General features: G+C 45.6%; 9 protein-coding genes across 9 annotated transcripts; 7 read left to right on the top strand and 2 right to left on the bottom strand.

Annotated features, from left to right (window-relative positions):
• Positions 1-567: 567 nt before the first annotated feature.
• On the bottom strand, positions 568-1,973 carry DFL_004514 (uncharacterized protein; the record flags this gene model as incomplete). The annotated part of the gene is made up of 4 exons (XM_067633620.1): positions 568-604; positions 667-830; positions 888-1,544; positions 1,752-1,973. 4 exons carry the CDS (start codon positions 1,971-1,973, stop codon positions 568-570), a joined length of 1,080 nt encoding a protein of 359 aa, XP_067491770.1.
• Positions 1,974-6,981: 5,008 nt separating this feature from the next.
• Positions 6,982-7,313, top strand: DFL_004513 (uncharacterized protein; the record flags this gene model as incomplete). The annotated part of the gene is made up of 2 exons (XM_067633619.1): positions 6,982-7,086; positions 7,149-7,313. The coding sequence occupies 2 exons, from the start codon at positions 6,982-6,984 to the stop codon at positions 7,311-7,313; spliced, it is 270 nt and encodes an 89-aa protein (XP_067491769.1).
• A 1,214-nt stretch (positions 7,314-8,527) lies between these two features.
• DFL_004512 (uncharacterized protein) lies at positions 8,528-9,547 on the top strand (the record flags this gene model as incomplete). Its single annotated transcript, XM_067633618.1, has 2 exons — positions 8,528-8,754; positions 8,839-9,547. The coding sequence occupies 2 exons, from the start codon at positions 8,528-8,530 to the stop codon at positions 9,545-9,547; spliced, it is 936 nt and encodes a 311-aa protein (XP_067491768.1).
• Positions 9,548-11,494: 1,947 nt separating this feature from the next.
• On the top strand, positions 11,495-12,525 carry DFL_004511 (uncharacterized protein; the record flags this gene model as incomplete). Its single annotated transcript, XM_067633617.1, has 2 exons — positions 11,495-12,062; positions 12,131-12,525. 2 exons carry the CDS (start codon positions 11,495-11,497, stop codon positions 12,523-12,525), a joined length of 963 nt encoding a protein of 320 aa, XP_067491767.1.
• Positions 12,526-14,879: 2,354 nt separating this feature from the next.
• On the top strand, positions 14,880-15,583 carry DFL_004510 (uncharacterized protein; the record flags this gene model as incomplete). Its single annotated transcript, XM_067633616.1, has 4 exons — positions 14,880-15,044; positions 15,112-15,236; positions 15,328-15,388; positions 15,476-15,583. 4 exons carry the CDS (start codon positions 14,880-14,882, stop codon positions 15,581-15,583), a joined length of 459 nt encoding a protein of 152 aa, XP_067491766.1.
• Positions 15,584-16,644: 1,061 nt separating this feature from the next.
• DFL_004509 (uncharacterized protein) lies at positions 16,645-17,777 on the top strand (the record flags this gene model as incomplete). Its single annotated transcript, XM_067633614.1, has 7 exons — positions 16,645-16,660; positions 16,741-16,836; positions 16,904-17,001; positions 17,097-17,171; positions 17,246-17,370; positions 17,450-17,522; positions 17,610-17,777. The coding sequence occupies 7 exons, from the start codon at positions 16,645-16,647 to the stop codon at positions 17,775-17,777; spliced, it is 651 nt and encodes a 216-aa protein (XP_067491765.1).
• A 545-nt stretch (positions 17,778-18,322) lies between these two features.
• On the top strand, positions 18,323-19,720 carry DFL_004508 (uncharacterized protein; the record flags this gene model as incomplete). Its single annotated transcript, XM_067633613.1, has 1 exon — positions 18,323-19,720. One exon carries the CDS (start codon positions 18,323-18,325, stop codon positions 19,718-19,720), a length of 1,398 nt encoding a protein of 465 aa, XP_067491764.1.
• Positions 19,721-20,185: 465 nt separating this feature from the next.
• On the bottom strand, positions 20,186-22,163 carry DFL_004507 (uncharacterized protein; the record flags this gene model as incomplete). Its single annotated transcript, XM_067633612.1, has 3 exons — positions 20,186-20,542; positions 20,606-21,765; positions 22,037-22,163. The coding sequence occupies 3 exons, from the start codon at positions 22,161-22,163 to the stop codon at positions 20,186-20,188; spliced, it is 1,644 nt and encodes a 547-aa protein (XP_067491763.1).
• Positions 22,164-24,713: 2,550 nt separating this feature from the next.
• On the top strand, positions 24,714-25,669 carry DFL_004506 (uncharacterized protein; the record flags this gene model as incomplete). The annotated part of the gene is made up of 2 exons (XM_067633611.1): positions 24,714-24,801; positions 24,873-25,669. 2 exons carry the CDS (start codon positions 24,714-24,716, stop codon positions 25,667-25,669), a joined length of 885 nt encoding a protein of 294 aa, XP_067491762.1.
• Between the last annotated feature and the right edge of the window lie 2,236 nt (positions 25,670-27,905).

Genomic DNA, 27,905 nt, shown 5'->3' with positions numbered 1-27,905 from the left:
ATGAAAGAAAATGACATAAAAAAAGAATTAAAGATATACACGAAAAAAGGGACATGAAAGGACTGGATAGTAAAACGCCAAATGAAAAACCCCGTTTGTTAAATCAAATCAAGTCAAGTCAAGCGTCCTAGCTCCTACACGTTCGAGAACCCTCATCCCTTCTTATCCCACTCTTCAATTCTCTTCTCCGCATATATTTCCCAATCTAGTCCCGCTCGGATTAAAATCCACCCCAATTCTTGCTTGCGCATAAAGTTCCCTTCTTCTGAAGAACAAAAGGATAAACCACTGCAGCAGAAGCCAAGTCTATAAGCCCAAGTAGTATAGATTACAAAGCTTACCGCAACCCGCTCAACTTTCCCATTGTGGAAAAAGCAAGTAAGTAAAAGAGAATAAAAAATCGGGAGGTAAAAAAAAAAAAAAAAAAAAAAAGTCTCCTACTAAAAAAGAGTAGTAGGAAGAGTGATCAGACCATTAAAAAGGCCCAACGCGTCAAGAACGAACTTTTTTGTTGTTGTCGCAATCCTGAAATATGAAAATTTGAAAGCCTAGTAGGTATCAAGCCAATTACGGCTTCCTGGCCTTAAGCATGGTGATAGAGTATCTAAAAAAAAAAAGGGTTCGGTCAGTCACCGTTCAGCCCACGAGAGTGCGAAAGAAACTTACGTGACGATACCACCAATAGCCATGAAGATACCCAACAGGCTCTTATCAGTAACCGCGCGTCCGGAGACCATCCATCCGAGCATGACAATCGAACAGGTCTTTGCGTGTCCAACGACTGTGCTACTGACGGCTCCGGCACCCGCAATGATGAAGAATTGGCTCAACTATTCCCAAATTAGCTCCGATCCAAAACAGACAGGGGGAGGGGGCCGGAGGCTCACATTGATCAAACTGGCGAATCCACCGCTTAACAAAATCAAAAGGTACTTGTTAAGGTGAACCCCGGTCCAGACAGGGAAGGTATCGCAGAAGGGGATGAAGTAGAGGAGCAAAAAGCTGGATACAGGAGCCTGATTGAAAAGCAACTGCATGGAGCTCATGTTCAACTTGCGATGGTAAGTTCCGATCCAGACGGTGTACAAACTACTGGCGACCACGCCGGAGAAAGCGAAGATGACGCCGGCGGTCGAGGTAACTTGGGTCGGCTTGTTCGGATCCGGAAGGGTATCGTAGTAAGAGACGATACCGACACCGAAGCAGACCGGAATCAATGCCAATACCGCGTTTCGCGGGATACCAACGTGGTAGAAGACGTAGTTGATCAACGCGACAAACGGAGTGAGAAGAATACGGGCGATTTGGTAGAAAGTAACGCTGGAGTATGCGAGCGAGAGGTTTGGAAGGATGACGTTCAAGCACATTGCGAAGGATAGAGGGGCAATCTCGAGGAAACCGGCTCGGCGGGGTACGAAGAAACCGAACATTGGGCGGGAAATGACGAAGAGGGTGAGGGTCGTGCACAGGAAATGGAAAGCGGCGAAGGAAGTCTGCATCTTCTTGAACGACGGATCGTCAAAGATGGCTTTGTTGGTGAAGACCTGTGGATTTGAGGCGCGGTCAGCCATACTTTTTCTTTCAATAGTATCATCTTCTTCGCCATCGTCACACTGCGACCGTTTACCATCAACATCCCACGTTTGTTTGAGTGGTCGTTGATGTGACGTCCGCTTTCAAGATGGTGCGAAACCACAAAAAGCGGGAGCGGGATTCAGGGGGTAGGAAGTATATTCCGAGGGGTTGCATACGATTCCGATCGTGGCGAAGGTATTGACGAGTGTCCAAGCAACGAAGCCCGATGAAGTGCCGCTGGAGGACTTGACAGCCCCGTCTTGAGCAGGAGCGACCGAGGAGGCCTGCTGAGATGTACTCTTCTCGATGACATCTTCGTCGTCTGCATCGGTATCCTTCATCAAAGGGTTTTTCTGGGCCTCGAGGTCATGACCGCGTTCATCTTCGGCCGGTGGCATGTTGGGCGAGGGTGAGATGACGACGTGGGGCTCTTTCGCCGGGGGTTGGTTTTTTTTTTCGATAAAAAGGACGGGATGCTGAGAGATTCTTCGACCGGCTCTCCCTTGTAGTAACTAATTACTGGTAGAGGAAAAAGAATATTAATAGGTCGGGGGGACGAGAGCAGATTGAAGAAGAGGTGGACCAGCCGGTGGTTTTATTAGGTCGAGCAGGTTTTAGTTATTAGCTGTGGCTGCACGGTGCAGCTGAGAAAGTCCGAAAATAGCAGGGTAATAAAATAATATTGCTACGCTGCAGCAGAGGCTGTCAGGTTCAGGAGAACGTCAAACGAATGGTAGAAGTAACCAACGAACGAACGGCTGGACTAACTCGGGCGGAAAAAGAAATGAGGGAAAGGAAGAAATAGGCGACCGTCAAAAGTCGGACAGCTTTTGACAACGAATGGATCTGGATTTCAACAGGCGTGCATATGGGGGAGAATGGTGATTATAATATTATGGAATCAGGGATAGAGGAGAGAGATGGGAGGAAGGAAAAGGGAAGTTGCGAGTGAAGTTGGTGTTTGATAGTGTCTATTCTCAGGGGGGATCGGATCAATATGGGATGGAATGAGGTAGCATCTAGCTCCTCCCACACTGCACGGCACTGCAGCCACAGCCCATTCCCATCCAATCCATCGACACCATCTTATGTATACCGAACGAGGTCATGCCATGCGCGGACAGCGAGGGATCCGATCATGACTTACCGGCACTAGGGGTATATACCAAGTAGTACCCAAGTATATATATAGGTATAGATGTAGGTGCCGCGAAGACCTTCTTCTTTTCCCAATATTTGTAAAGGCACAGCCCTACAAGAAAGGCCAAGTCTCTCGTGCCCAAACCGTTCCGTTGGTTCGCTTGCCGAATGTCTATCCTCTTCCGTACCTTCCTTTGGAATGTTATTCGAAACCAAGAGGCCAAGCAACATGTGATGTTGCACCAATTGCTTAATTATATCCCAGGGCTGGTCGACAAACGTTGAAGTTAAGCTTTGAGATCGGACTGGCCGGACGGTGCAGCTATGATAATCAATAGCAGACGCGATCTTATACCTCCTTCCAGACTATTGAAATATAATATATGACGTTACCGGTAGGAACAAAGGAGATTTGAAAACCGGCGCTTGTTCCACAATGCATTCATACCCATACTTATACTTTACACTCAGCAGTACATACATACAATGAATGTAAGTATATATGTCGCCATGCAAAAGCATGATCGGAGAGTACCAAGCTTGCGTAATCTCTATCGTCCTCTCCTCCGCCGGGCTCAAACCAACCGGCCGGGATTCTTCCCTCGAATGCCCATCTGCAGGTCTGGCCTTCTGGCTGTTTCACAAGCGTCAAGCTTTATTTCTCCCGAAACTCACCCCCGCCCATCAACCACTCCAACTATACTCTAACAAGAACAGATATTCATGTTATCTTGGTCGCCAAACCAGGTACTTTCTTAGGGAGTCGGCGGTTAGTTGATTCCTTTTCTTTTTTTCCCTTTGTGCAATTGTTCGAAATTTGTTCGCAAGCGTAAGCTAAACGCACGCAAATTTACGGAGGAGGCGTTTTCTCAGGGTCCACTTTTTTTATTCTTTATCAGAAGTAAGCTTCTGTCAGGAGAATACACCGTATTTCAACCTCATTTTGTCCTCGATAGCACGCACGATATTATCTCCACAAGAAACTAGATGGATCCATAAGATAGTTCAGAGACGGAAGTTATAAGAACGTGTTGGCTTGACCCGTTATGCTTTCCGTGGAATCACGCATAACAATCTCAGTAACATTCTCCAACTTTTAAAAAGGAAAGGAATCAGAATTCGAGGGATTGATCCCTTCAAACCAGGATATTGATATCAATATGCCATCTCAATTGCAGGCTGATAGCCAACCAATTTTTTCCGTTTTGAAAGAGAGAGAAAACCTGGTAACGATAAAAGGTTAAATGGGAAACGTGGGTGGTTTATCGGATGAAAAACATGGTCTACGTGTGTTCGACGTTCGAGACGGTTTGGAATTTGGATTGTGATCATCTATGGGATCCGCTTCGAACAGTTTCAAGCCCTGCTTTTTTGGTCGGGTGTAGACGGCCCGCATAGGCTTACGGGCCGGTTGCTACCAATTGGAAATTTCTGTGGTACTAGGTTTTCGTGAGAGGAATCCTAAGCGTTTTTTCTATCGATACATCCCGAGCTCGAAGCCGATGAGTTGTTATGTCCTGTGTTGCCACACCGGTAGTGTTATCTATAGGCATCTTTTGACCGCCATAACCCGCATGGCAATGTAGGACGAGATTTGTTTCCCCGAAGCCGGTATACCCTGAGGATATCAGAAATGCTACCGGTACCTTAATTATTGAGCGGCATAAGATTGTTTCGGACGGGAAGCTGCCTCCTGCATAGTCGGTTCCGTGCGCATGTTGTGGAACATCATCGTTGTAATCGTACCTGCATGTATCAGGAGACTCGAAAGAATCTCGGACATAATAGTTATATCGAGACTATCATTCCCTCGTTAATATCATCAGCTACTGGTTTTATTAACTTTTCCATTCCTTCCCATCCTGTCACACCATATCCAAGAAATGAGGATAGTTGTTGCTTCCCGCATTATCACCACACATGTGCACATTCGGATCCACAGATCGAGTCTCCACCGAAAAACCAACTTTTTAAACATCCCACCAAATTTCATGATTCAAGCTTTATTTGAATCGCCGGGACCCTAAATGTGTCGATTTCATACGGTTTGGATGATTCTTGCAGAATATGAAAGTGCATTATTCGCACGTGACCGAGGGTGTGAGCCTGAGTTGCCAACCAGTCGTTAATTGGGCAGTCTTTGCCGATCCGCTTAAACCTGGAGTTTCTGGAAGGGATAGTGCTGTGACGTCATTGTTCTGGCCGTTCCATGGGGCTGCAAGCTTCTGGCTAGCTTGTTACTTGCACCCGTTTGCAGCTTCAAGTTTTTTTTCACCCTGCGATCTTCATGCCTTGCGTACCCGCTTCGTAGAGGACACCCTTGTCTGTGTGATCATATACAGCGGTGATGTCGATTCTTAGCTTTCGCCATGGCCACGGGTCGCGCTTTCGTGCCATGGAAATATGGAATTGGGGTATTTCGTAACGGCGAACGTGGCTGTATTGGTATTGACCATACTAACGTCAGCTAGTAAAAAGCCTTTCACCTACTGAAAAATGTGAACATTGACGCAATTGATAGTACGTATTGCGATTTTTCGCAGTCCCCAGTCAACCTGATCGAAGAGTCTAGAGGGGAGCTTATGTCCCTCGGCATCGGTCAAGCTATTGCCCAGGGCGGCAGACAGGACCCTCGCCTTGTTTTCTTCGTTTGTTCGGTTCGAAGCCGGTAAAGTTTCGATTTTGGTTTTCTGTTTTCGGGCCTTGAACTCGATCGATCGTAACGTTACTAGTTGGAATTCGGCCAACGAATGCTTGTAGGCCTTGGATATTCGATATCGAATAAGGGAATGGCGCACGAGATCAGTTTTGTAGAGGCAAATTTCGAGAATTAACTCTAGCTGCGAACTAGAATTCGGGAACGGCAGGACAGCCTTGCGTTCTCAAATAGGTTTTTTTTTATACGGAACAGCTTCCAAGTTTTTTGGAGGCCGTGGGCTTCAAATCGTCTATTGGCTTGCATCATTTCATTGCCTGGACTTTTTAAGCATTCTTGAATTCATACTTGTTCGAAGCTTTAAAGTCACTCAGATCGGGATCGATAAGTAGGATCGTGAGTTTGGAAAAGCTAGGCAAAGGGATCTAGAGTTCCGGGTAGAGCTATACTTAAAGCGTATTCACGGTTATGTGTATTTTAGCTTTAAGCATCGTGCCTAAAATATGAAGGTTTAGGTCGATCTCGGAGTCAAGCTTAAGATGCAAGATATACGATACTACACGTATTCATTGCTGTTGAAGACTGCCAGCAAAAGACTCCACCCGTACCCCCGGATCTTGTCGAGTAATACGTCCATAGCCTATGGGCATTTCCGAATTTTCTATCGGGGCTCTCCAAAACCCATGTTGTCTAACATTGACATCTCGTCCGTTGACACTTGAAAATAAGCATCGTCATGACAAGGAACAAAGAAACAAAGAAGGATCCTTATGCGATGTGACCGATCTGCCGCCCATCGAGAATCAAGCGACAAATCGTGAAATGTCCCGGTATGATGTAAGGTCGTTGGATTCGAAACGGGTTAGTGGCGTATACAACCCCGCCCTTTCGGAAAACTCACATGCCAAGGCATTCCCTGCTCCAATTCAAACGTCGACGCATGTACTTGTATATACGAATCAAAACCATGGAACAGGGGGGGGCGTCCAGGTTAGAATAACTACAGTTTTTAGATAGTCGATCCAGGGGCATCCAGGCCAAGTTTTTCTGCAGCGGAATGAAAATAAAGAACGAAATTTCAAGTTGAAACCAGATCGGGGAAAAGTTTCTGCATGATCCATGTGGCGTTATAGCTCAAACCGGCCGTACACGACAAGGTAACACAGGCTAACGTATTACGTTTGAAAAATGTCTACGCCAGTATGCGGTCATGATTGCTCGCTTAGGGCGTTTGTTTTGGCCAGCGCGGATAGTGACGTCGTGACGTCACTAAATTCGATTCCAAATTGTTGGAAACGCCCGGCCACAACGTAACGATCGCGGGGGATGCTAAGATCGAGATTCATGTGCTGTAAACTACCTCATCGAAGGTCTTTCACTACAGGCCATAATAGAATTGTAATGATTTTAGCTCATGACGTCATTTGTAAACTTGACATTACGAAAGAATCCAGAAGTCAAAAATGGTTCTATAAAAGGATCCCGTTCTCCCACGTCTCTTCTTCTCCATCCTACATCATCATCGTCAAGCAAAACAATTCAAGAATCAAGAACTTCAACCCAAACGAACAACTTTTTTAAACAAAACCTTTAAAACCAAATCAATCAACATGTCTGCTCCAAACGTTGACAAGCCAAAGGAAGGCGTCGTCGGCCAGATCGGCAACTCTATCCAGAACGCTGGAAAGTACGTCTCTGAGACCGTTCAAGGCAAGGTATGTCTAAATCTTTTATCAAACTATCCTTTTCTTCAAATAACTAATGGATATATCTCTAGGCCTCCGAAGCCTCTAAGGAGGGGAACAAGGAACAAGCCAAGGGCAACGTTCCCGGACAGGAGGCCATCACAGACCGTGCCTCTGGTGCAGTCGGAGCCGTCTCCGACAAGTTTAACCAGTCCAAGCATGACGCCTCGGCTCGTGCTAATAAAGAGAGCATTTAAATAACCTTCTTTCGTCTGCCACCGTCCAATTAAACATTCATTTCTACCACTTCTTCTGACGACCAAATCAAAACTTCCCAACCAGACACCTCTCAAATGCCTACGTCATCTTAACACAGGGTGTTGACAACCTTCTGGGTGTTGATCACAAGCGGAGAAATTGGATACTTTGATGGGCTGTCTCTTCTTTTTTAGGAAATCCTTTGTTTCATTAATGGCCAGCATAAGGACTTATTGCTAAGGTGTTCCTTTTTTTTAATTGACGATACGGAAGATCCTCGCACGTTTACTGTATCCTCCTACCCTTTATACTTTACAATCACTGGAGACTGTCTTTTCTAGTGAAAAGGAGGCAGTTCTCGTGTCCTTTTTTTTCAATTGAAATGGTTTTTCTAGATTCCTGAAGCTCGGAAAATTCCTGTTTATAAGAAAAGTTTTTTTAAATAAACACCAAGGGCAATTTTGACGTCAAAAACCTTTACCTTTACAGTCGTAACGTGAATAATGAACTAGATTTGACCTTGAATTTTCGAAATTGATGATTTGGAATTCAAAATTACGATGTGTCCCTCACCGCTGCCTTCAACCGTGTCTTCGTCCCTGAGGCAAGCTGTTCTCCGTTCCACCACTGCAATCCCAGAAACTACTAAACATTTACGCTTAACCAGAAGGAAATAACATGTGAAACTATCGTCATTCTTCGGCAAAATTTAATAACCTGCATAACGCTACATTCACGTGGGTAAGTGTTGCGTGTCAAAAGCACCCGTTTACCGATCTCACGCTGGATTGACGTTCTTAATGCGTAATTTTGCGTTGAGCCGGGTGGCATTTTTCTCTCCAAGTTTCCTCGTCTCGAGAGCCTGGAAATTACAAGGGTAGAGCTTGGAATTCTGGCGAATGGGGATTGTGGATTTGAGGTGTGGCTTGCGAAGCTGCAGGTACGGGAGCTCCGGACCCGGTGCGGTTGGAGTCCGCTATATCTGTCAATTCAGAATTCACAGCTCCGGGAATCACATTTTGAATTCATTCCGTAAGCTTCAATTGGCCCCTCCGTTCGACAACATTCTCAGCCCGTATAGCTTAAGCTTCCGAAATTAACTCGGTAGGTACGTTCGATTGCCGTAATCAAATTTGCATAATCTGCAGGAGAGCTCGAGAACGTCACTAACACCCGATAGTTATAGCGAAAGAGAACCGCCCAATCTACCACAATGGCCTCAAACACAGAAAATTTTGACATGTCCTCCGTAAACCTCCAAGAAATCCACGATTTCTTAGTATCAATCGCCCACGCCGCCGGACAAACAATCACATCTGCCCGACCCACAACTTCCCGGACGGGTAGCAAAAAGAATGCAGCAGATCTAGTAACTGAAACCGATCGTGCCGTCGAAAAGATGGTGAGCGAGAGGATTAGAGAGCGGTATCCTGATTATCAGTATGACCTCCTTTTCCTTTGCTGCAAAGGGGTTCTGCGGGAGGATTCAAACGAGAGTTATGCTAATTGATCCGTGGTATACAGATTCATGGGTGAAGAAACCTACAAGCCCGGCGACACCCTCACCCCAGCCCCAACATTCATCGTCGACCCAATCGACGGCACCACAAACTTCGTCCATACCTACCCCTACGCCTGCATCTCCCTCGGCTTCGCCATAAACCTCACCCCGGTAATCGGTGTAATCTACAATCCCTTCACAAACCAACTTTTTACGGGTATAAAAGACCAAGGCAGCTACCTCACCTCCCCACTCCACAACCGCGAAAAACTCCCATTAAAACCACTAGAACCCTTTTACGACGATAGCGGGAACGGGGGGCTGGGTAATTGTCTAATCATCGGGGAATGGGGTAGTGATAGAAGTGGGAATGATTATGATGTTAAGGTTAAGACTTTTAGAAAGTTGTGTGCTGATAAGAAAGATGGTGGGGCTATGGTTCATTCTATTAGGTCTTTGGGATCAGCGGCGTTGAATATTTGTAGCGTGGCGGCGGGGTGGGCGGATGTTTATTGGGAAGGGGGGTGCTGGGCTTGGGATGTTTGTGCGGGGTGGGTGGTGCTTAAGGAGGCGGGTGGGGAGATTGTGGATGCGAATCCGGGGAGGTGGAAGGCGAAGGTCGATGGGAGGAGGTATATGGCTGTTAGGGGTGGGGAGGGGTGGGAGGCGGTTGTGAAGGAGTTTTGGGGGTGTGTGGAGGGAGAGTTGGAGGTTGGGATGGATATGGAGTGAGTATGACTTTATTGAGGGATCGTGAGAGTCCACACCTGCTTCATAGAGCCCCACCGAAGAGAAATTAGAGTAATGTCAGGGAATGAATTTATGAATATGTTATCCACGATTCTAGAAACACCGGAGATTTCTTTTCTATACAACTTATAATTCGGGAAAACTCCTATCCGTATTCGATATATTATACCTGCACTCCGTATACCATTTATCTTCCTACCCAATACTAGTTCGACCCCGGTCAAAGGTACAGTCCATCATTGATAACCACGGATACTGACCCCAAGCATCCGACTTGGATGCGCCTTGGCACACAAAGCTTAAAGTCTGTGTAATTATACCAAATTGATACACAAGTATTTTGTCGAATTTTCCCTCCAACGAGATCTCTCGCATTCGAATATTCATATAGGCTGATATAAAATATGTCCAAACAAGAATATTTTTCTCTTATGGATCGCTTGAGCCTGTAGAAATGGTGGAGTATCACACATGGTCTGGATATAAAATATAACCCGAGACGGAAGCGAGTCCCTCGAACCGAACATACACATAGTACATATTGTGTACATGTACACTGACAATAGCCTCTACTACAAGTGGGTCGTAAGTACCTACTAATCCCTCAAAAAATGGATATTTATAAATATATAATTTGTTTGTAAAAAAAAACGGAGAAAATATCGACGATTTAATACAAGCAAGCTAGCAAGCAAGTCGAATCGACTTGCTTGAAAGAATGACCAGAACGCACGTCCCTCCCTTGGTGCACACTTGGCGCCGGAGACGAACGATGGCGCTTCCGACAAAACGTCACAGTTTCAACCCATCCCAAACATGGGTGATATCCACCCACCAAATCTGAGACGACAAGGCCATGAACGATCAGACGGCCGGCGCGGGTGTTGGATTAAGGTTTTTTGGTGGAGGTGGCCTCTGCGATGGTTCAATTGCTTGAGTCTTTTGAGTTCTAGGTCTGATTAAAGGACTGCTCGGGTCTGTCTAAATATGGCAATTATCTAGGGAAATGGTATACGCTGATGGAACTTGCCGTTCTCTCCTGAAGGTTCTTGATGGGACGAAATGGCTTGGAAGTGTATGATCTTAACTCAGAGGCTTCGGTGATATATACTGAAGTAGCTAACCTCTAAACTCAAAAGTATAGGCAGCGCCAAATCACACCCCTTTCTCCAAACTACCATGGACGGCTTAAAACTCTCTCGAAGAATAGAACGGATGAAAGCCCAGAACTAGCCGGGAGGCTATGCCATCATCCCTACCGTCCCCATCAGTTCCATGGTACACCACCCCGTTTCTCAAATGCCCAAACACATGTACATTTCCGCAGTACATGCATGTCCAACCTTTTTCTCTTGCAATGAAGTACCATCTATATGCAGCGCACGATATTATAACAAAAACCGCCTTTTTTTTATATATATCGGTAGATTAACCAAGGATAGCTACCCTGTCCAACCCACCTTCTTACGCTCTTTCTGCCCGCATCTTGCAGAGCCGAGAGCCATTTTACTAGGATAGGGATGTTTCGCATCGAACGTGAATTTCCCACCTATTAGATTTTGGGGATGAAGGTTTATAGAATGAGCAAGATATCAAGGGTGGTTTCATATGGTACCGCGATCGCGGTGTGGGGAATAAGGAGATTTTTTTTTCTCCCTCTCCTTGCGCTTGCCTTTAGGTTCGAGTGCTTTTGAAACTCCACGGTATGCTTAGCGGTTATCAGACCGTGGGTTTGTGGATAGGAAGGTTAGATTGGGGGGGTGGGATATCGCGTGGCCTAGTTAGGTCTTGTGGGATATAAAGAGCTGTGAATACCCCTCCTTCATGATGGATTTTTTTGATTCAGCAGACAGGTCAGGATACTTGAGTTCTCGATATCATCTTTCTATTTTAATACACTCTTCTCGGGAAGAAAATAAACACGTCACAATGAAGCAGGCAACTTTTGCCATCTTGGCCACCGCTGCTTTGGTCAGCGCTCAAGCCCAACCATGGGCACAATGCGGAGGATCTGGTTGGACCGGTCCCACAACCTGTGTCTCGGGGTGGACATGTGTCTACTCGAACGATTGGTACTCCCAATGTATCCAGTCCTCCGGCGGATCCGGAACGACTACAACTGTCACCACAAAGACTACCACAAAGTCCACAACCACAAAGACAACCACTAAAGCCACAACCACAACCACGGCTGGCAGTGGAAGCGGCGGTACCGGCTTGACCACTGTTGTTCCTGCCTCCGCTGGTTCTACCACTCTTCCATCTGCCAAAGTTATCTCTGGCGTTTGGGACGGCGGTATGCTCAAGTATGACCGTAATCCTAAGGTCTGCGCTGAACAGACCGAAACTGGGGAGGCTGATGCCATGTTCATTCTCGAATCCGGTGCTACTATTCGTAATGTTATTATTGGACCTAATCAGGCTGAGGGTATCCACTGCCGTGGACCTTGCACCGTTGAGAATGTTTGGTGGTTGGATGTTTGTGAGGATGCTATCAGTAAGTTTCCCTTCCTCCACTCTTTACACAGCCCCGCAAAATAAATATACTAACTTCGTAAACTCCAGCAATCAAACAATCCTCCGGTAACTCCTACATAACCGGCGGCGGCGCCTTCAAAGCCTCCGACAAAGTCGCCCAATTCAACGGCCGCGGCACCCTAACAATCAAAAACTTCTACGTAAACGACTACGGAAAAGTCGTTCGTTCCTGCGGAAACTGTTCAGGAAATGGTGGACCTCGTAACATCGTTATTGATAATATAATCGCAACCAGTGGTGGCGTGCTTTGTGGCATTAACACCAATTACGGAGATACCTGCAAGATCTCAAATTCTTGCCAGAACAGTGGCAAGTATTGCGATAGGTATACCGGTAATTCGAGTGGTGCCGAGCCAACGAAGATTGGATCGGGTCCGGATGGAACTTATTGTACTACTACCAATGTTAGGACTTCTTGTTAGAAAGCCTGATAATTGGGTAGGAAGGGTTCAAGTTACTCGGAAGCTGGTCTCTTTGAAAGGGGCACTTACACCGAGTGGGTGGAGGGGACTTCTGCTTTCATTTCGGGTATATATAAAATATTCTGCTCGCAATTCTTTTTGTACATACATAGATACCTGAACGGGGATTCCGTTGCATATATACAACTTCACATTAACGATAAAACTGTATAGTCTAGTCGTGATCGGTTTAATTTTAGCCTTAATCAAAAGTTTTCTGCACAAGCTGGCCCGTTGAATTTTTAATACTACAGGGTAATCGAATTTATTACACGGCAGAGCAGACTAAGACTAAAAAAGCTAAAATTATTTTAGAGAAACAGTCAGTTTACATGACTACTAATTAACTTAGCTTGAGCTATATGGAATAAGCTCTGCTCATGTTGCAGCCCTGACTACAGGGCTTCACAGCGGTCACGTGACCGCAACACAATATGATTCGCTTCACATTCTTTCCTGCATCGTGTCTATTTAAGGACCACCTATTTTCGTGTAGACTAGAATCCAATTAATCCGATCAATCCATCCAATTTACAATTCACTTCTCCAAATTCTTGATTCCCAATAAGGAAATTCTCAATTCCAATACCTTCAGAAAACAATCACGGAGCCATTAGGCCTCTACAGCTCAGAATATAACAAAAACAACGCACTTCGTCTGCCAGCATCCCGTACAAAAAAAAACCCCTTTGGTGCACGCGCACTGTCTAGCTTCGATACTACATGCCGTACATGTCCAGTTGCAGGGAATTATCTGCCGTTCCGACACCCATTCGAATACTTTAATCTAGGTCTAGTCTCAAATCTAGACCATACTCAATATATATATATATTAACCATACTCATAAGACCAAATCTCGTATTCATCCGGTTTATATATTTATGGTGTTCTCGAATCTCTTTTTTGTATATACATCGCAGGTGCTTTGTATTCGCTTGCTATGTCTGAACACACTGACGCCCCATTGGCTTCCCATAGGCGAGCCAGCGTTGTACTTAAGCTAGGCTAGGGCCTGCCGTCTATTTATTTTAGGCCAAAGAGCACTCACGTCTGAAAACATATATATAATGGATATGCAGCCAATCTTTTCTGGAGGTTTTATAGGCATAATCGCTCTTCTAATGAATACAAGATATCTAGATTTGATTCCTCCAGCATAACATCGGATTGTGCGACCAACAATCGAATGCGTCATGATCAATGGGCGCAACCATGGTACTATGACACAGCCATGAACTTTACTCAAACTTTTAGGTACGTTGTTTAGCCCTCTTATTAAAACCCATTGGCCCAGGTAACTAAGCCGGTTACAGGAGGACATCATCAGCCGGATTAAAGAGTTAAATCCGAGCTAGAGTTTCCAGCCTATAACGATAGCTTCAATCGCGATATCGTATATATCGGTTGGTACATCTGCCAGATTTTAGTGTGCAAGTTTTGGGTAATTCTACCTGGCTTTCGCTTTGTGGAGACCGATATACGAGACCAGGTTAAGGTCGTACATACGTTCATATCTCTTCCATAGCCACCCAAGTTACATAATTAAACTTACCATTGTATCACATTAACACAGATTCGTCGAGAAAAATCGATTTACCCCAGCTGAATTCAGAGCCTCCCTGCAAGCTTTCTAGAGAAGAATGAAATTATTTTTGCCGCTATATCGGATTGATCCGATGGTGTGGATCAGTTATCGAATTCTTGAGCTTGAGGCAAACCCGGAACGACAAAGTCTCTCCCAATTAGTCTCCTGCCCTGCTCAAATTCTGCACTCGGGCTTTCGGCCGTGCAAAATAACAATCCGTGCCATCCGGACAGGCAATATGCATGACAGAGGCATTTTACTGCTGGGCCGTGGTAGTATGTGGCCAACCAATTTCTCACCTGTGCCGCAGACGCGCATATTCCAGCTTCAACACTCCGAAAAAGCTAGGTTCACAGAATCCTAGAAGGTCTGAGCGCAATATTTTCGAATCTTTGCCATAACCGCGGGAAGAAAATCTCTGGTAAAAGCTCGGTTTGGGCTGGGCGTTATCGTATTCCTGAGAATGCTTTAAAATTTCAAGGTTCATTTATCATGGGAAAAGGTATTTTTTCCTCGTGAGAATGAGGTGAGGAGTACTTTGGCCTCATACTGATGTTCTTTTTACTCTTTTCAGCCGTGAAAAAAAAGAGATTGTTCGATCGTCTCGATCGTGGTACAGCAGGACGTCAGCGCAAACTTTGGTCTCCATTCTTTATACCCTCTAGGATCTGGGGTCCAAGGTTCCAAAATATTTAAAACCTAGAATGTTGATGGTATCAGTACTGTCCCATGACAGTCGAAAATGAAGTCCTTGGCGATTATATCCCTGTTGACCTTCGCGGCTCCAAGTTACACCCTCCAACCAGCGATGCCGCGAGCAGCGGCGAGGTTGTTCCCATGCATGTCATCCTGCTCACCCCGGACGGACCCTTGGAGCTAGTTGGAACCTACGAGGTATACTCACTTCCAAAATACCATCTTCTAACTCCGTTTGTATGGCGAACTGATAGTGTTATTATAGCCATCTCTAGTAGAGCGATATTTCAAGAACCGACCAACTTGTTCGCTGGTCGCTGGAAACCCATGCCGGACCTGGGCGGTTGAAAAGGCGAGAAAGAATCTCCAAAACCTCCCAGCGGGTACGATGTAAGTATCGAATCGCAATATTCGATATGTAATCTTCTTCCTCGAGTGTTATTCATATATTTGAATTACTTATATTGTTTCGTAAACACAGGTGCGGCGACCCACCAGGCCAATTCTCACGAACAACATGTGCCGAAGGCACAGCCCTCGATGTAAGCTGTCCCTTACTATCATAGATGACAAATACTATCGCCATCAAAGAAAGAACCCGCGTGTGCTAACCTCCTTTCAATCAACAGCGAACTACCGCCCCAAGCATCTTCTGCGGCAGAGTCGACAAAGCCTCCGGCGAAATCGCAAAGGATTGTCATGATAGCTTTGGCAGCGAGGATTGGATGAAAGGATAATGCTTTGATACCACGGGTTATACGTAATGAGATCTCGATACCCGGTATTGTGACCAAGCAGGTGCCATTCTCAGGCCGAGATCGGGAAAATAATATCCGTGGTTTTTTAAACACGACAGCTAATCACATAGACCCGACGGCAACGCTACAACCCGGCCTGTGGCACAGCAAAACCTCCCAGGTCATGAAGCTAGGCAGCCATTCAAGATCCACAATCTATCAAGTATTCCGCTGGCCCGTCGACGTCTCAAAGAATATTTTTACGCCTTCAAGCTCTCTATTGGTCATACAGTTCCATAGAACAGTCATTCTCGATCTATGTCGTATATTCAATTTCTGGGCATCCTTAATTGATACTTCCAAACATAGTAACTACCCTACCAAATCCATCAACAAAGTCTTTCTGCACCAGGCATTCTTCCGACAATATTTCCCAATCATATAGAGTAACCTTCAAAATACCACGCCGTCAACACACATAAACCCAGCTCAACAAGGATTCCTGGAAGCTGAGGCACAAATTACCCATGCATGCACACTAATTTGTTGCAGGTTGAAAGCTGTCACATAAAACCCGAAAATGCATACCGACGCTAATTGTATGTACTGTCGATCACCTACTTAAACCGCATGTCTCATTCCAACCGGACGCAGGCGGAACCAACAGCGGGTCCCAACCACGAGAACAACGCCCCCCCTTGAATTCACGGCCAGGAACAGGAAACCCCCTTCGTCGGCTTTAATATCCTTGCGAAATTTCTCGCATTGTCCACCCCCTCCCCTTGTCCCACCACAAAGTTACAGCAAGGCGTAAAGCGCGTTTACGAATGAGAAAAAAACTTCTTGTCTCCTGTCACAAAAACCTCAATCCGCAAACGTGGCGCCTGCAAGAACCCCACAAATCAAATGCATATATAACATTTTTTTCCTTGGAAATAAAAACAGATGGTTAAACTTGGTTTTTATTGTGGGTATATAAAGAACGCCTATCTTGTCCCTTTCCGGTCTCGTTCGATCGGTCGGTGTCTCTTCTCTTTCTCACACTTTCTTTCAATTCGTGTATGTATGTGCGTGTGCGTGCGTCTTTTGTTGCAAAAAGTCCAGCGCTACAGCCCGTCTTGTCGGAATATTCCTGTCAGACTGTGTGGTTTTCATAGGGACCGATAAATCCCCTGAATTCTTGATAAAAATCCAGACCAAAGAAAATCAGCTTTGCGACAAAAATGTGGACAAGTATTATTCTGTTAATCGGGGTAATCGCCAAGTCCGTGTTTACAGCCCCAGCGCTCTATGCTGATGCGATCGGCGTTATCGATCTAGCTAGCGATGCGGCTAGAAGTGGGATTGTGGGGCCAATGAATATTCACGGATACATTACTCCGGGTGGACCAGTTTTCAATTTTACGGGTACTCTTGAGGTACGGCTCCATAAAGATTACGATGGGATGCCTTACATAGAATTTATAACGGAAAGGGCTAATTCTAATACTTTTTTTTTTATGTTTGACAATAGGAGATTATTCCGCAAATCCAGGAACTTTATCCAGACTGGAACCCAGAAGTGCCGACGCCAACGACATCTGAGGACGTACGTACATTAGTATCTCCAAATTCGACGTATGAACCGTCGTCAATCTAATCGCACTAACATACGCGAAATAGCCTAGCAAAGTCAAACGGTACTTCCAACATCGTCCAACATGCTTTCAGGTTGTCGGATGGAATACCAACCGTGCTGGTGCTTACGCACAAGCGGCTTATCTAGAAGCACTCGGCGAGCATACCATGTAAGCTTCATTTTACACTTTATTTTTCCCTCGATCGTGATATTGAATTCGGGGATTAAATACTAATTAACTATCATAGGTGTGGGGCTGAAGCTAGAAGTTGTGCACGGACGGGCTGCGTTAATGGCGCTGCCGTCGATTTGTGTAATGATGTAAGTTTATCGTAATCTAAGACCAACTGGTGCTATATACATTACAATCCTTTGGAGTTGATGTGACTAATTCGAGGGATACTCCAGCGAACGACCAAAGTTGATATCACATGTCCTCGGGCCGGCCGTGCTGCCAAAGAAATCGCAAATGACTGTTTAATGATCCATAACGGAGAAGAGACGACAAGAGGGCAGTGGTTCGATACTACAGGTTACAATATAGTCATTCGAGAGTGTCTAATGGATATAAAATAGTACTTACTACCTGTTGGTTGATATTTTTCCTTTGGATGTATATGTGCATGCCGTTGCATTTTTTTTGGTCGTTCCCTTTCTCATTTGGTACTTTGGTGTTTCATTCTAATAGGCGCATGGGGGGCTAAGGAAGCCAGGATAGGGAAGGGAAACATGGAATGGGGCTTGTGTATGACTATCGATTATGAGTGTACGCACTACAGCAGCCGGAGGAGTTCCACGAAGGAGCCGGTTAACCGCCAGTTACCCAATCCGGTAATATACATTTCATACTTTCCAAAAGCAGCAATTCTCAAACAAAGAAAATGCTGGGACTTCCCAATATGGTAATTCACTGTGAAACAACCTCCTTCGTCAGAAGTGTACGTCACGCTTAACATTATCCTCCACCGCCACGATTCGATTCGCTCGGAATTCCATCCATCCGCTGTTCGCATTATTATTTTTCTTTCATCGAATAGAAAAGCACCTCCAATGCTCTCCTTCGCCCTCATCGAACACATACGGCTGCCGATACTCACCATCACTCGGTAAATCAATCAGTCATGACTCTGCGCACAAAACTCGCGGCCTTCCACGCCCGTATACATTCTCACCGCCACAATGGTGGCAATCATCACCACTTCCACCTTCCCCACCTAAGACACAAATCGTCAAAGGACTCCAAAGACAAAGATAAATCCTCATCTTCTCCCTCTCCCTCCCGGAAATGCTCAAAATCCAGACCAAAATCCAAATCCCCGTCTCGTAAACCTTCCACAAACCGTGACTCCCTCTCCTCCAGCAGCACGAACAGCAGCGGCAGCAGCGGAACAACCTCATTGTCTCCAATCCTAACCCTCATAATCCCCGTCCCATCCTATCACAACCATACAATCGAAGCACGAGTCTACCACCCCCCGGAATTCCCCCAACACTACGGTATTTCCCAAAACACACCTCGAAAGGCCGCGGTTGTCGCACATCCTTACGCTTCTCTCGGCGGTACATGGGATGATCCGGTAGTCCTATCTCTTGTCGCATTGTTAACCAGAAAGGGATGGGTAGTCGCTACCTTCAACTTCTGCGGCGCGGGGAATTCAAAGGGCAAGACGTCGTGGACGGGGGACAGAGAACGGGAGGAGTATGCTACGGTCACCGCTTTTTTGGCGAAGTATGTGGAGTGTATTGATCCTCATACTTTTATGATCGGTACTCCTATGTCTACGAATCCGGTGGTGGATGTTCCTACGACGTCAACTCCTACTCCGTTAAAGAAACAACCCATCAAAATTCTCCTCGCCGGTTACTCCTACGGCTCGCTAATAGCCTCACGCACCCCGGCCGCCTCTCACGTCCTAAAAACGGTGGATAAGGATATACTAGCCTATGCTACACGAACAGCGTATGAATGGGCGAGTACCGAAAAGCGTAGGAGTTTTGCAATGGTCAGAGGTGCGGCTTTGGGGAGGAGTGTGTGGGCTAATGATGATGACGATGAGTATGAAGAGGAGCAAGGGGAGACTTCAAGGGATAGCAATGGAGGGGGTGGTGGTAGTGGTGGTGTGGATGAAAAGGTTAATTACAACGTCCAGCTGGAGACGGAATCTTCCTGGCTACTAGTATCACCGTTATTACCACCCGTATCGATGTTTCTGAATATCCCAAATCCGATGGCTTGGTTTCCGACGAAGAAAAAGAAGAAGGAAGGAGAGCATCTTGAGGATGATGTTGAGGATGAGAGAGATGTATTGGCGGTCTATGGAACTGATGATATGTTTACTGGAGTCGGGAGGTATAGATATTGGGTGAACGGGAAGGTGGAAAGATCTGCTGGGAGGTTTAGAGGGGTAGAAGTAGACGGAGCCGGGCATTTTTGGATGCAGGAGGAGGCGTGGATGGTAAAGCTCAGGGAGGGGGTCGCGGGGTGGATTGATGAGAAGACCACGATCAGTTCGGCCTAAGAGGCCGTGTACCATTTTGGGGGGTCTTGGGGCGTTTATCACGAATTATGGGAGTGGGAGTTCTTTTTTCTTTGGTATATTTTGGGTATCTAGACATGAGGGATATAGGACTGATGGATGGCTGGCCCCTACATCATAAACATACACGGCTACAGGGCAATTTCTCATCATGTAATTTCCATTATGGACTGTAGACGATATAATAGTGGTAGTAGTAGTTGATAATGATAATTGATTCGAAAGAAAGAGCTTGCTCAGAAGAATAAATAGTATTCACAGCCTAGTTATACACAGAGAATCCTAATGACAATAAAAGCGGGAAATAAGTAATAATATAAAAAGTATTACCAAAAAAACACCGAGCCGCCCGCCTGCCCAGCGTAAAAGCCCACGGTGATTACCAAGGTAATCTGCGTGATATAAACATTACCCCTCTCCCACCCCCTCAACCTATCCATGGTACATCTACAACTTCATACCAAGGGCCTGGTGCACCTTAAGTGCCTGCTTAATACTCAAATCCTCCATGATCTCCAAGCTACCACCAGGGATCATATAAGCCTTAACATCTCTGTACAGCCTCTCGACCTTAGCACCCTGTCCGCCTCTGGTGTAAGCCAAACCACCAAAGATCTGGGCTGCCTCCCTGGCGCAGAATTCAAAGGTAGTTGTGGCCTGAGCCTTCAAACCGGCGATGGCACCACCAAGTCTCAACATGGACTCTGTGGTTCCCATCTTTTCGCATTGGTAGACAATGTTTTCAAGCCAGTTGTGGCAGGCTTCAATTTGGCGGGCCATTTGGGCGAGTTTCATACGGATGACCTTGTTTTCCATGTTAGCGAATGCTGATGGAGGTAGTAGGTGTTATATGGGGGGTAAACATACCGGATGCTCAACCAAGTTCTTGCCAAAGGTCTTTCTCTTATGGGCATACTTCATACTCTCCTCATACAAAACTCTGCTGAATCGGTTGCACTGAATAACAATTCCCAAACGTTCATGGTTGAAATTTGTCATGATGACCTTGAAGCCCTGGTTCTCCTTTCCGATCAAGTTCTCAACTGGAACCTTGACATCCTCGAATGTGATGTATGTGGTACCGGAACTCCAGACACCCTGGCAATCCATCTTCCTGACGCTAACACCTGGATGTGTCTTCTCGATGAGAAGGACGGAAACACCACCCATTCCTGGTCCTCCGGTTCTGACAGCGGTGGTGAAGTAATCTGCCCAGATACCGTTGGTGATCCACTTCTTCTCACCGTTGACGATGTAGTGCTTGCCATCTGGAGTCAACTTGGCCTCACAGGTCAAATTGGCAACATCACTACCAGCATCTGGTTCTGTAATCGCCAAGCAAATTCTCTTATCACCGTTCAAAAGACCTGGCAAAATTCTCTTCTTGAGCTCATCCCTTCCGAATCTAATAACTGGTGGGAGACCAATTCCGTAACCTCCGATCTGTGACCAAACGAAACCACCGGATCCGGTACGAGAAAGCTCATCGGTGACAATGAGTTCATGGAAGTGATCCCATTCCTCGGGTGGGACGGAAGCAACCCGACGGTCGGTATATTCAACTGGGTATTTCACACCGAGAAGACCAGCGAGGTATCCACGTTCTCCCATGGTCTTGAAGACCGTGTCTGGAACATGGCGGGCCTCATCCCATTCTGTAACATAAGGCTCGATATCATTGGTAATCCACTCACGAACTTCGGCGCGAAGAGCAGCGTGAGATGGCTTGTAGTATGGGGAGTGGTAAGATTGATACCAGCCTGGGTCACCATAAGGAATGAGATCGCCGTAGGTATCTAGAACGGTAACAGCAGGCTCGGCCGACGACGTGGTAGCGGCAGAGGCGGCGGGCTTTGGTGTTGGAGCTGGAGCGGCGACTGGCTTGGGGGCTTCCTTGACTGGGGCAGGTGCTGCCTTGCCCTCCAATGATCCAACGCAGAGCTTTGGCTTGTACTTGTCTAGTACTGAGTCCTTGTGGTACTTCTGGAACTGAACAGTCGCATCCTTGCCGGCTACACGTTCGAGGACTGTGCGGTAAAAAAAAATATGGTGTTAGTGCTGAGGTACTGACAACATCGATATCACGACACCGTCATCCTGCCGAGGTTGTTCGGTAATGCACCGTGGGGAAAGCTCATTGCATTGCATTGCATTCCAAACCAAACCAACGCAAGAGCTTTCCAGCCACTTCATACATCGACTAAAAGTAACCGCGGATCGGATAATTGTGGAGACGCGTCCATATGGTGGGATTGAGAAGGAGTGAAGGGGAGGGAGAAGGAGGTTAATAGGACATACTCTTCTTTCCACCGGGATGCTCGTTCTTGAAGCTAGTAAGATCGTAGACGTCGCCGTAAACTACGATGTACAAATCGTCGGGCTTATTGTGGGCCTTGACGTCGTCTAACGAGAACACCTTTGCCATTTTGATAGTATGTTTGTAATGATGATGTAGATATTAAGATGGATTGGGTAGATTGTGACTCTGGAATGATATATGGCGGGTGGTGATAGCGAAAGGAAAGAAGAAAGAGAAGAAGTTTATGAGTCTATATAGTAAGAAGGTAAATTTACAGCGGTAAAAGATATATAAAAGCTCCGCCGCTCCGAAAACGTTCGAGAATCGGCCCTTTTCGAACGGCTTTATTTTGTTTAATTTTGTGCCGTGGAATGCTGGAAAGGCAAAGGAGAAATACTTGAAAAGAGAAATACAAAGAACTCTCCCAAGCTGGCCATTCGGGGTTATAAAGCAAAGAGGTTAAACACCCTCCACACTATCACAAGCATGTGAAACTATGGGGAGCCACAAACTGGCAGGTACTCCTCAAGCTCTTTCGCCCGTAAAACCTCAAGTCAAACTGCAACTGCGAAATGCATATGGCGAGCATATGCGAACTTGGGGTCGCGGTTCGACCGAAATCACTTAGCCGGGGTAAGCAAAATGGGTCACATGCGGTAACCTAACAAAGGAAATACCACCAAACTACATCATCGTTGCTTGTGCCAAAGGCGAGCATGGAATGTAATGCGCCAGGGAATTTTAAACCTGGAAGGAGGAAGCTGAGGAAGCCCTTAAAAAACCCCGGGCATTTCCCCACACTTCGGAGCTTTGGGGGTGCTCAATTGGCTGCCTTCTCATTGGTTGGTTATAACAGCACTAACTAAAGTCAGTCTGTCGGCGTTTGACATGTGAAAGCGTTCCCCTCGGTCCTCGGAGGAACTGCGAGAAGAGAGAAGAGGGCATGATAGTGGGTTGGTCTCGTGTCGCGGAATAACCCTGGGCGTTGTCCAGGGTCTTATTGCGCCTGACTTTTTCCAGAATCAAATCCGAAGAGCTTCAGAGGCCAGGAGAGAATTGAACATCCATGTCGCCGATAACAGTCGACGCGAAGAACATCTAGAACCTGCGCATTTATGTTGGGGAAACGCAATCTCAGGACCCAAAGTCAACAAAACAACAGATTAACAGTTCAGAACCCTGGTCGATCGAATATATCGAGATATTAGGGGTGCATAATGTAGAGCAAGCAAGCGATAAATTATTGAAAACCCGGTTCGGGAAGCGAAGCTTTGAGGCACATGTTTTGAGTAACAGCGCTCGAAGCGAGAGGCTTGTCAATAAAATGAAACTGATCATGAAGATTACACCTGTAGGATGCAGATATAACATGTTAGCATGCCTCGCGGGCTTGTTCATACAGGGCTTATTAGACAATATTCTATAAACGCCATTGTTTACCTCACGAATACATGGCGCCTGGGTCTCCAAATTTTGCGAAGGCTCCAATAAATTTCGTCTTGGAGGCTATTGCCTGATGCTAGGATGTCATTCGCGCCCCTTATTACCGGTATGATGGGGATATAAGTTTGTTTTTGTAAGGTGGCCCATATAACTTCTCGGGTGATGTCGTTGAAGATTAACATACGAAGATGAAAGCATGAGAAAATAGAAGATGGTAGGGAGGATTTGGTGCACAAATATTCAGATATAGGGATATTGATGTCAATATAGATTCAGAATCCGAGTTCTTTTAGCAGAACACCCAGGCCCCGACCATGACCATAAAATTCATAATTATTTGAGCACTAGAAAGATACCAAGGGGCAACCCAATCTTCAAAGTTCATGAATTCGAATGTGCTCATGGTCATCCTTAAGGTCTTCTTAAGCAATTTTGTTTAAGGAATGTCTGATAGTCGACTGTAAGATGATTAAAGACCCTGCTAACTTTTTTATATACACTTCAGGTATTCGAATTCATACACTCGCCGGTAAACGACCTAATCATTCTCTTAGCTAATTTATATGTTGCTTATTCCAGACCAAGGACCTAACGGATCTTACCTGCCGAGATATCCACCCAAAGCTTGTTTTTTTTTGTCGAGAAAATGCCCACTTGTTTGTGTGACATCAAGATAAAATCCATTCTATGATCTACAGCTATAGCAAACGGAGGTAAGCGGAGATTAGACAATATGCGTATATGCACCTATGTTCGTACGAATATATTAGCCACATCTATGTTTGCTGGCTGCTGAGCTGAGAGTTTGCTGTGGTGTCCCTGCCCTTCTGCACAGTGTGGCACGGACTTAGGATATTATTTCCGGTGATACATGTAGACAGGAAACTTTGTGTTCGTGGGTGTTGAGGTGAGGGGCTGGGGGAAGAATATTCGAATATAAATTGGAAATTTTCAGATCGGTATTTCCGTTCAATTGAATTCATGAAGGCACTCAGTTTTGGACAAATTTATCAATGTGCATGAATATTGCTCGATATCCATTGCACGACCCTGCTCCTTCGTGATCGAAAATACAACATTAAAGAGGCTTGGGGAACACGGCTATTCTACGTATGTTTAACATTTCATATATCTTCAAACTATTTCGTAATGGTCGACTAACTATGAAAGAATCCTAGATACTTTCACTCCAACCTCTGAAGTCGAAAGGCCTCCATCATTTAAATATCAACCATGGCAACCGGCATGTGCAAAAACTGCCTCAAAGGCTTCATCCACGAAGGGGAAACCAAGGGCCACATCACCAGTATCCATGGATTTGGTACATAACCCTGGCAAATATAACTACCGCGTTTATATAACCACCTTCTTACAAAATCAAAAAAAAAACAGAGACCTACGTCTCCCACCCCTCCAGCCCGGGTTCCAAGCCTGCGATTTTAGTCTTGATCCCGGATGCCATGGGCTGGGCTTCCCCCAACGTGCGTCTAACCGCCGACCGTTTCGCGGCTCGCACCGGATGTACCGTCTACCTCCCCGACTTCATGGCCGGCTACCAGATGCCCTTGTGGGTTATGGATCTCCCCATCGAGAATATGTTACATAACTGGACTAGCCCGATGTCACTTTTGCTGAAACCATATTATTTCTTCTGGGCGTTATACGTTGTTATTCCTTTCCGATTAACAAACAATTTGCCGAAGAGCCATCCACGGGTTGTTAAATTCTTCACCGAACTCAGGAAAAACGAAGGAAAAGAGAATTTAGTCGGCGTAGCAGGGTTCTGTTGGGGTGGTAAACACGCTTTCTTGCTCGGTGCTGAGAAGGCCGACGGGGAAGATGGTGGTGAGTATCTTATCGACTTCGCGTACGCGGGACATCCCTCTAGAATTGAGATTCCGAAAGAAATTGATGAGTTACAGACTCCTATGAGTGTGGCGATGGGGACGGAGGATTATATGAATCCCATGGAGTTTTCGAATCAAATGAAGGAAATGTTGGAGAAGAAGGGAGGGAGGGCGGTGGGCAGTGAGTTGGTGTTTTATGAAGGTGGGAATCATGGGTTTGCGTGTAGAGCGGATTTGAAGAATGAGAGGTTGAAAGAATGTGCGGATGCTGCGGAGGATCATTTTGTAAGGTGGGTGGGGAGGATGGTGGAGAGATTGGGGGTGGGGAGGAGTACCTCGTAGTCGTAATGGGGGGTTGTTCTATTTTAAAGTAATAAAAGTTTTGAGGAGTATGTATTCAATTCCCGGGAATTCCCGTAGTGAAAAAAAATCTACAACTATATCTCGAAGAAACCACATATCGCACTGCAAAAATCCACTGAATAACTGCTCTGTATTTCTCAAATTCCACACCTTTGCTCTCAACATATCTCGCGAGCTTCTCTAGTAGTGGTAATACCTGTGGTGGTTTTTCGAGGCTCCACCTGGGTTGAAGATCGCAATTTGGCTTACGAGACCTACGATGAGGTACCTTCCCCTACCAAGGGCTCTCATGGCTTCTAAAAATTAATCACGCTCGATATATAAGCAATAGTAGCCAATGTTACCTAGAGACATGAAATATCCCCATCGCGTGGCAGGAAGTATAGATGCTGCCACATGGTGGAGGCAAGGCCGCATGACAGATAAAAATCCAAAAACGTGGGTATGAGAGAATTTAGACGATTTTGGTTAGATATTTATTAACTGCCCAATGGCTTCTTGTTAGTCCTTCCCTCAGTTATACCCACAAAGACTCTCACACAACATTGGGGACTCCGAGCTTAGCAGCGTATCCCTGTATCTGTTGCATTTTGGATTCATGTAGAATACAAAGCCCAGCTTGTGTTTGTGCTAGCTTGCCAGAGTTACCTGAGAGCTAGGTAGCTGCCCAGAGGCCCTGAGACTACCCAGTACCTTGTGTCAGAAATATACCATAAATTGAGCTTGATAATAGACTGCCGTCATATACGTTACTTCGTACTGAAGAATGACATTACGGTATCTTGTAGAAAAAAGGTATCTACCCCGTTATCGGCCCAAACGTAAATGAGGCTATGCTTTCGAATTCTAGTTAGCAAAGCTAAAAATCTACCATCTAGAAGAGGATATAGGCTGAATGAGGCTACTGCATTTCGATATCCCCAACTAATCGGCGCAATTGCCCAACTAGCAATCTAGGGTCTCTCGTCTATTAGTCCCACCAAAAGTTATTTTCCATGCTACGATCGATGTTGCGGGAGTACTTGGTGCCGGCCACAAATAGGCCGTTCGGCATGCCAGCTGGGCCGTCTAACCCAACAAATTTGTTGCAATTGTTTAAATATTCAATCCAATGCTGGATTGCTTTCGACTTTCTCAAAAAATGTAAATACCTTAGATATGTGATGGATGAAGTGTCAAGGCTTTATCCTACTATTCCTATAAATGGACGGATGGCTATAAAAGATACTAAGTTACCATTGAGTGGTGGAGTTGATGGGGGGAGTCCTTTGTTTTTGCCTAAGGGGACGCCTGTGGAGTTTTGCATTTATGCAATGCATATATATAGGAGGGTGGACATTTGGGGGAGGATGCACATTGGCAGACTACCTACTCTATATCATCGATTTACACCCACAACATAATTTCTAGATACGGATGCTAACGATATAAATAATATATAACTTCCGCCCAGAACTGTGGGAAACCCATCCAAAGCCCGACACTTTAGCATGGGAGTACTTACCATTCAACGCAGGACCAAGGATATGCATCGGTCAGCAGTTCGCACTGACAGAAACATCATATACGGTTGTAAGGATGTTTCAGGAAGTTAAGAGATTTGGGGTGGAGATATGGATCCGTTTGTTAAGACGCTGTCGTTGTTGTCGACTTGTGTCCGGGGGAAGGGGGTGTTGGTTAGGTGTTATAGGGAGTAACCATGTACCTCGCACATGCTTGCTATGAGAGGTGCGTAGATTGGGGTCTAGAGGTGCGTAGAATATGTAACGGTGGAGGTCGTTGGGGCGTACTCAGATGAGGACCGGGTATATTTGTTTATAAATTAATCAGTGCTAGAGTGGTTACGGCGTTGCATGGGTTTCGTCTCGATCTCATGGCCAACTGCGGCCTCGGTCCGATAATTTATCTACATGTATACAGCATTACCGACGACGGGTCTATATTATGAGTAGAGATAATTGCATGATAGATATCTTCTAGCGTACGATTCCTCATTTCAATAGTCTGGTGGCACTAAGATTAATGTTCTAACTCATTCGGAATAATAAACTGAAAAAAAAAAAAAGAGATTTAAGATGATAGTTTCTTGAAAACATCTAGAGAAAACAGTGACAGGAGTGCTAATGTTAATTTGCTAATATATGGTAGAGTATATAATGTTAAAGAAAACTCTAATTTGGCATCCGAGGCTTTCTCCAGATTGCATGACAATTGG

The sequence above is a fragment of the Arthrobotrys flagrans genome (genome assembly GCF_004000055.1).
Source record: "Arthrobotrys flagrans strain CBS H-5679 chromosome Unknown unitig_0, whole genome shotgun sequence".
Lineage (NCBI taxonomy): Eukaryota > Fungi > Ascomycota > Orbiliomycetes > Orbiliales > Orbiliaceae > Arthrobotrys > Arthrobotrys flagrans.
Note: the sequence above shows the minus strand (reverse complement) of the source record. Positions and strands in the feature narration are given on the sequence as shown.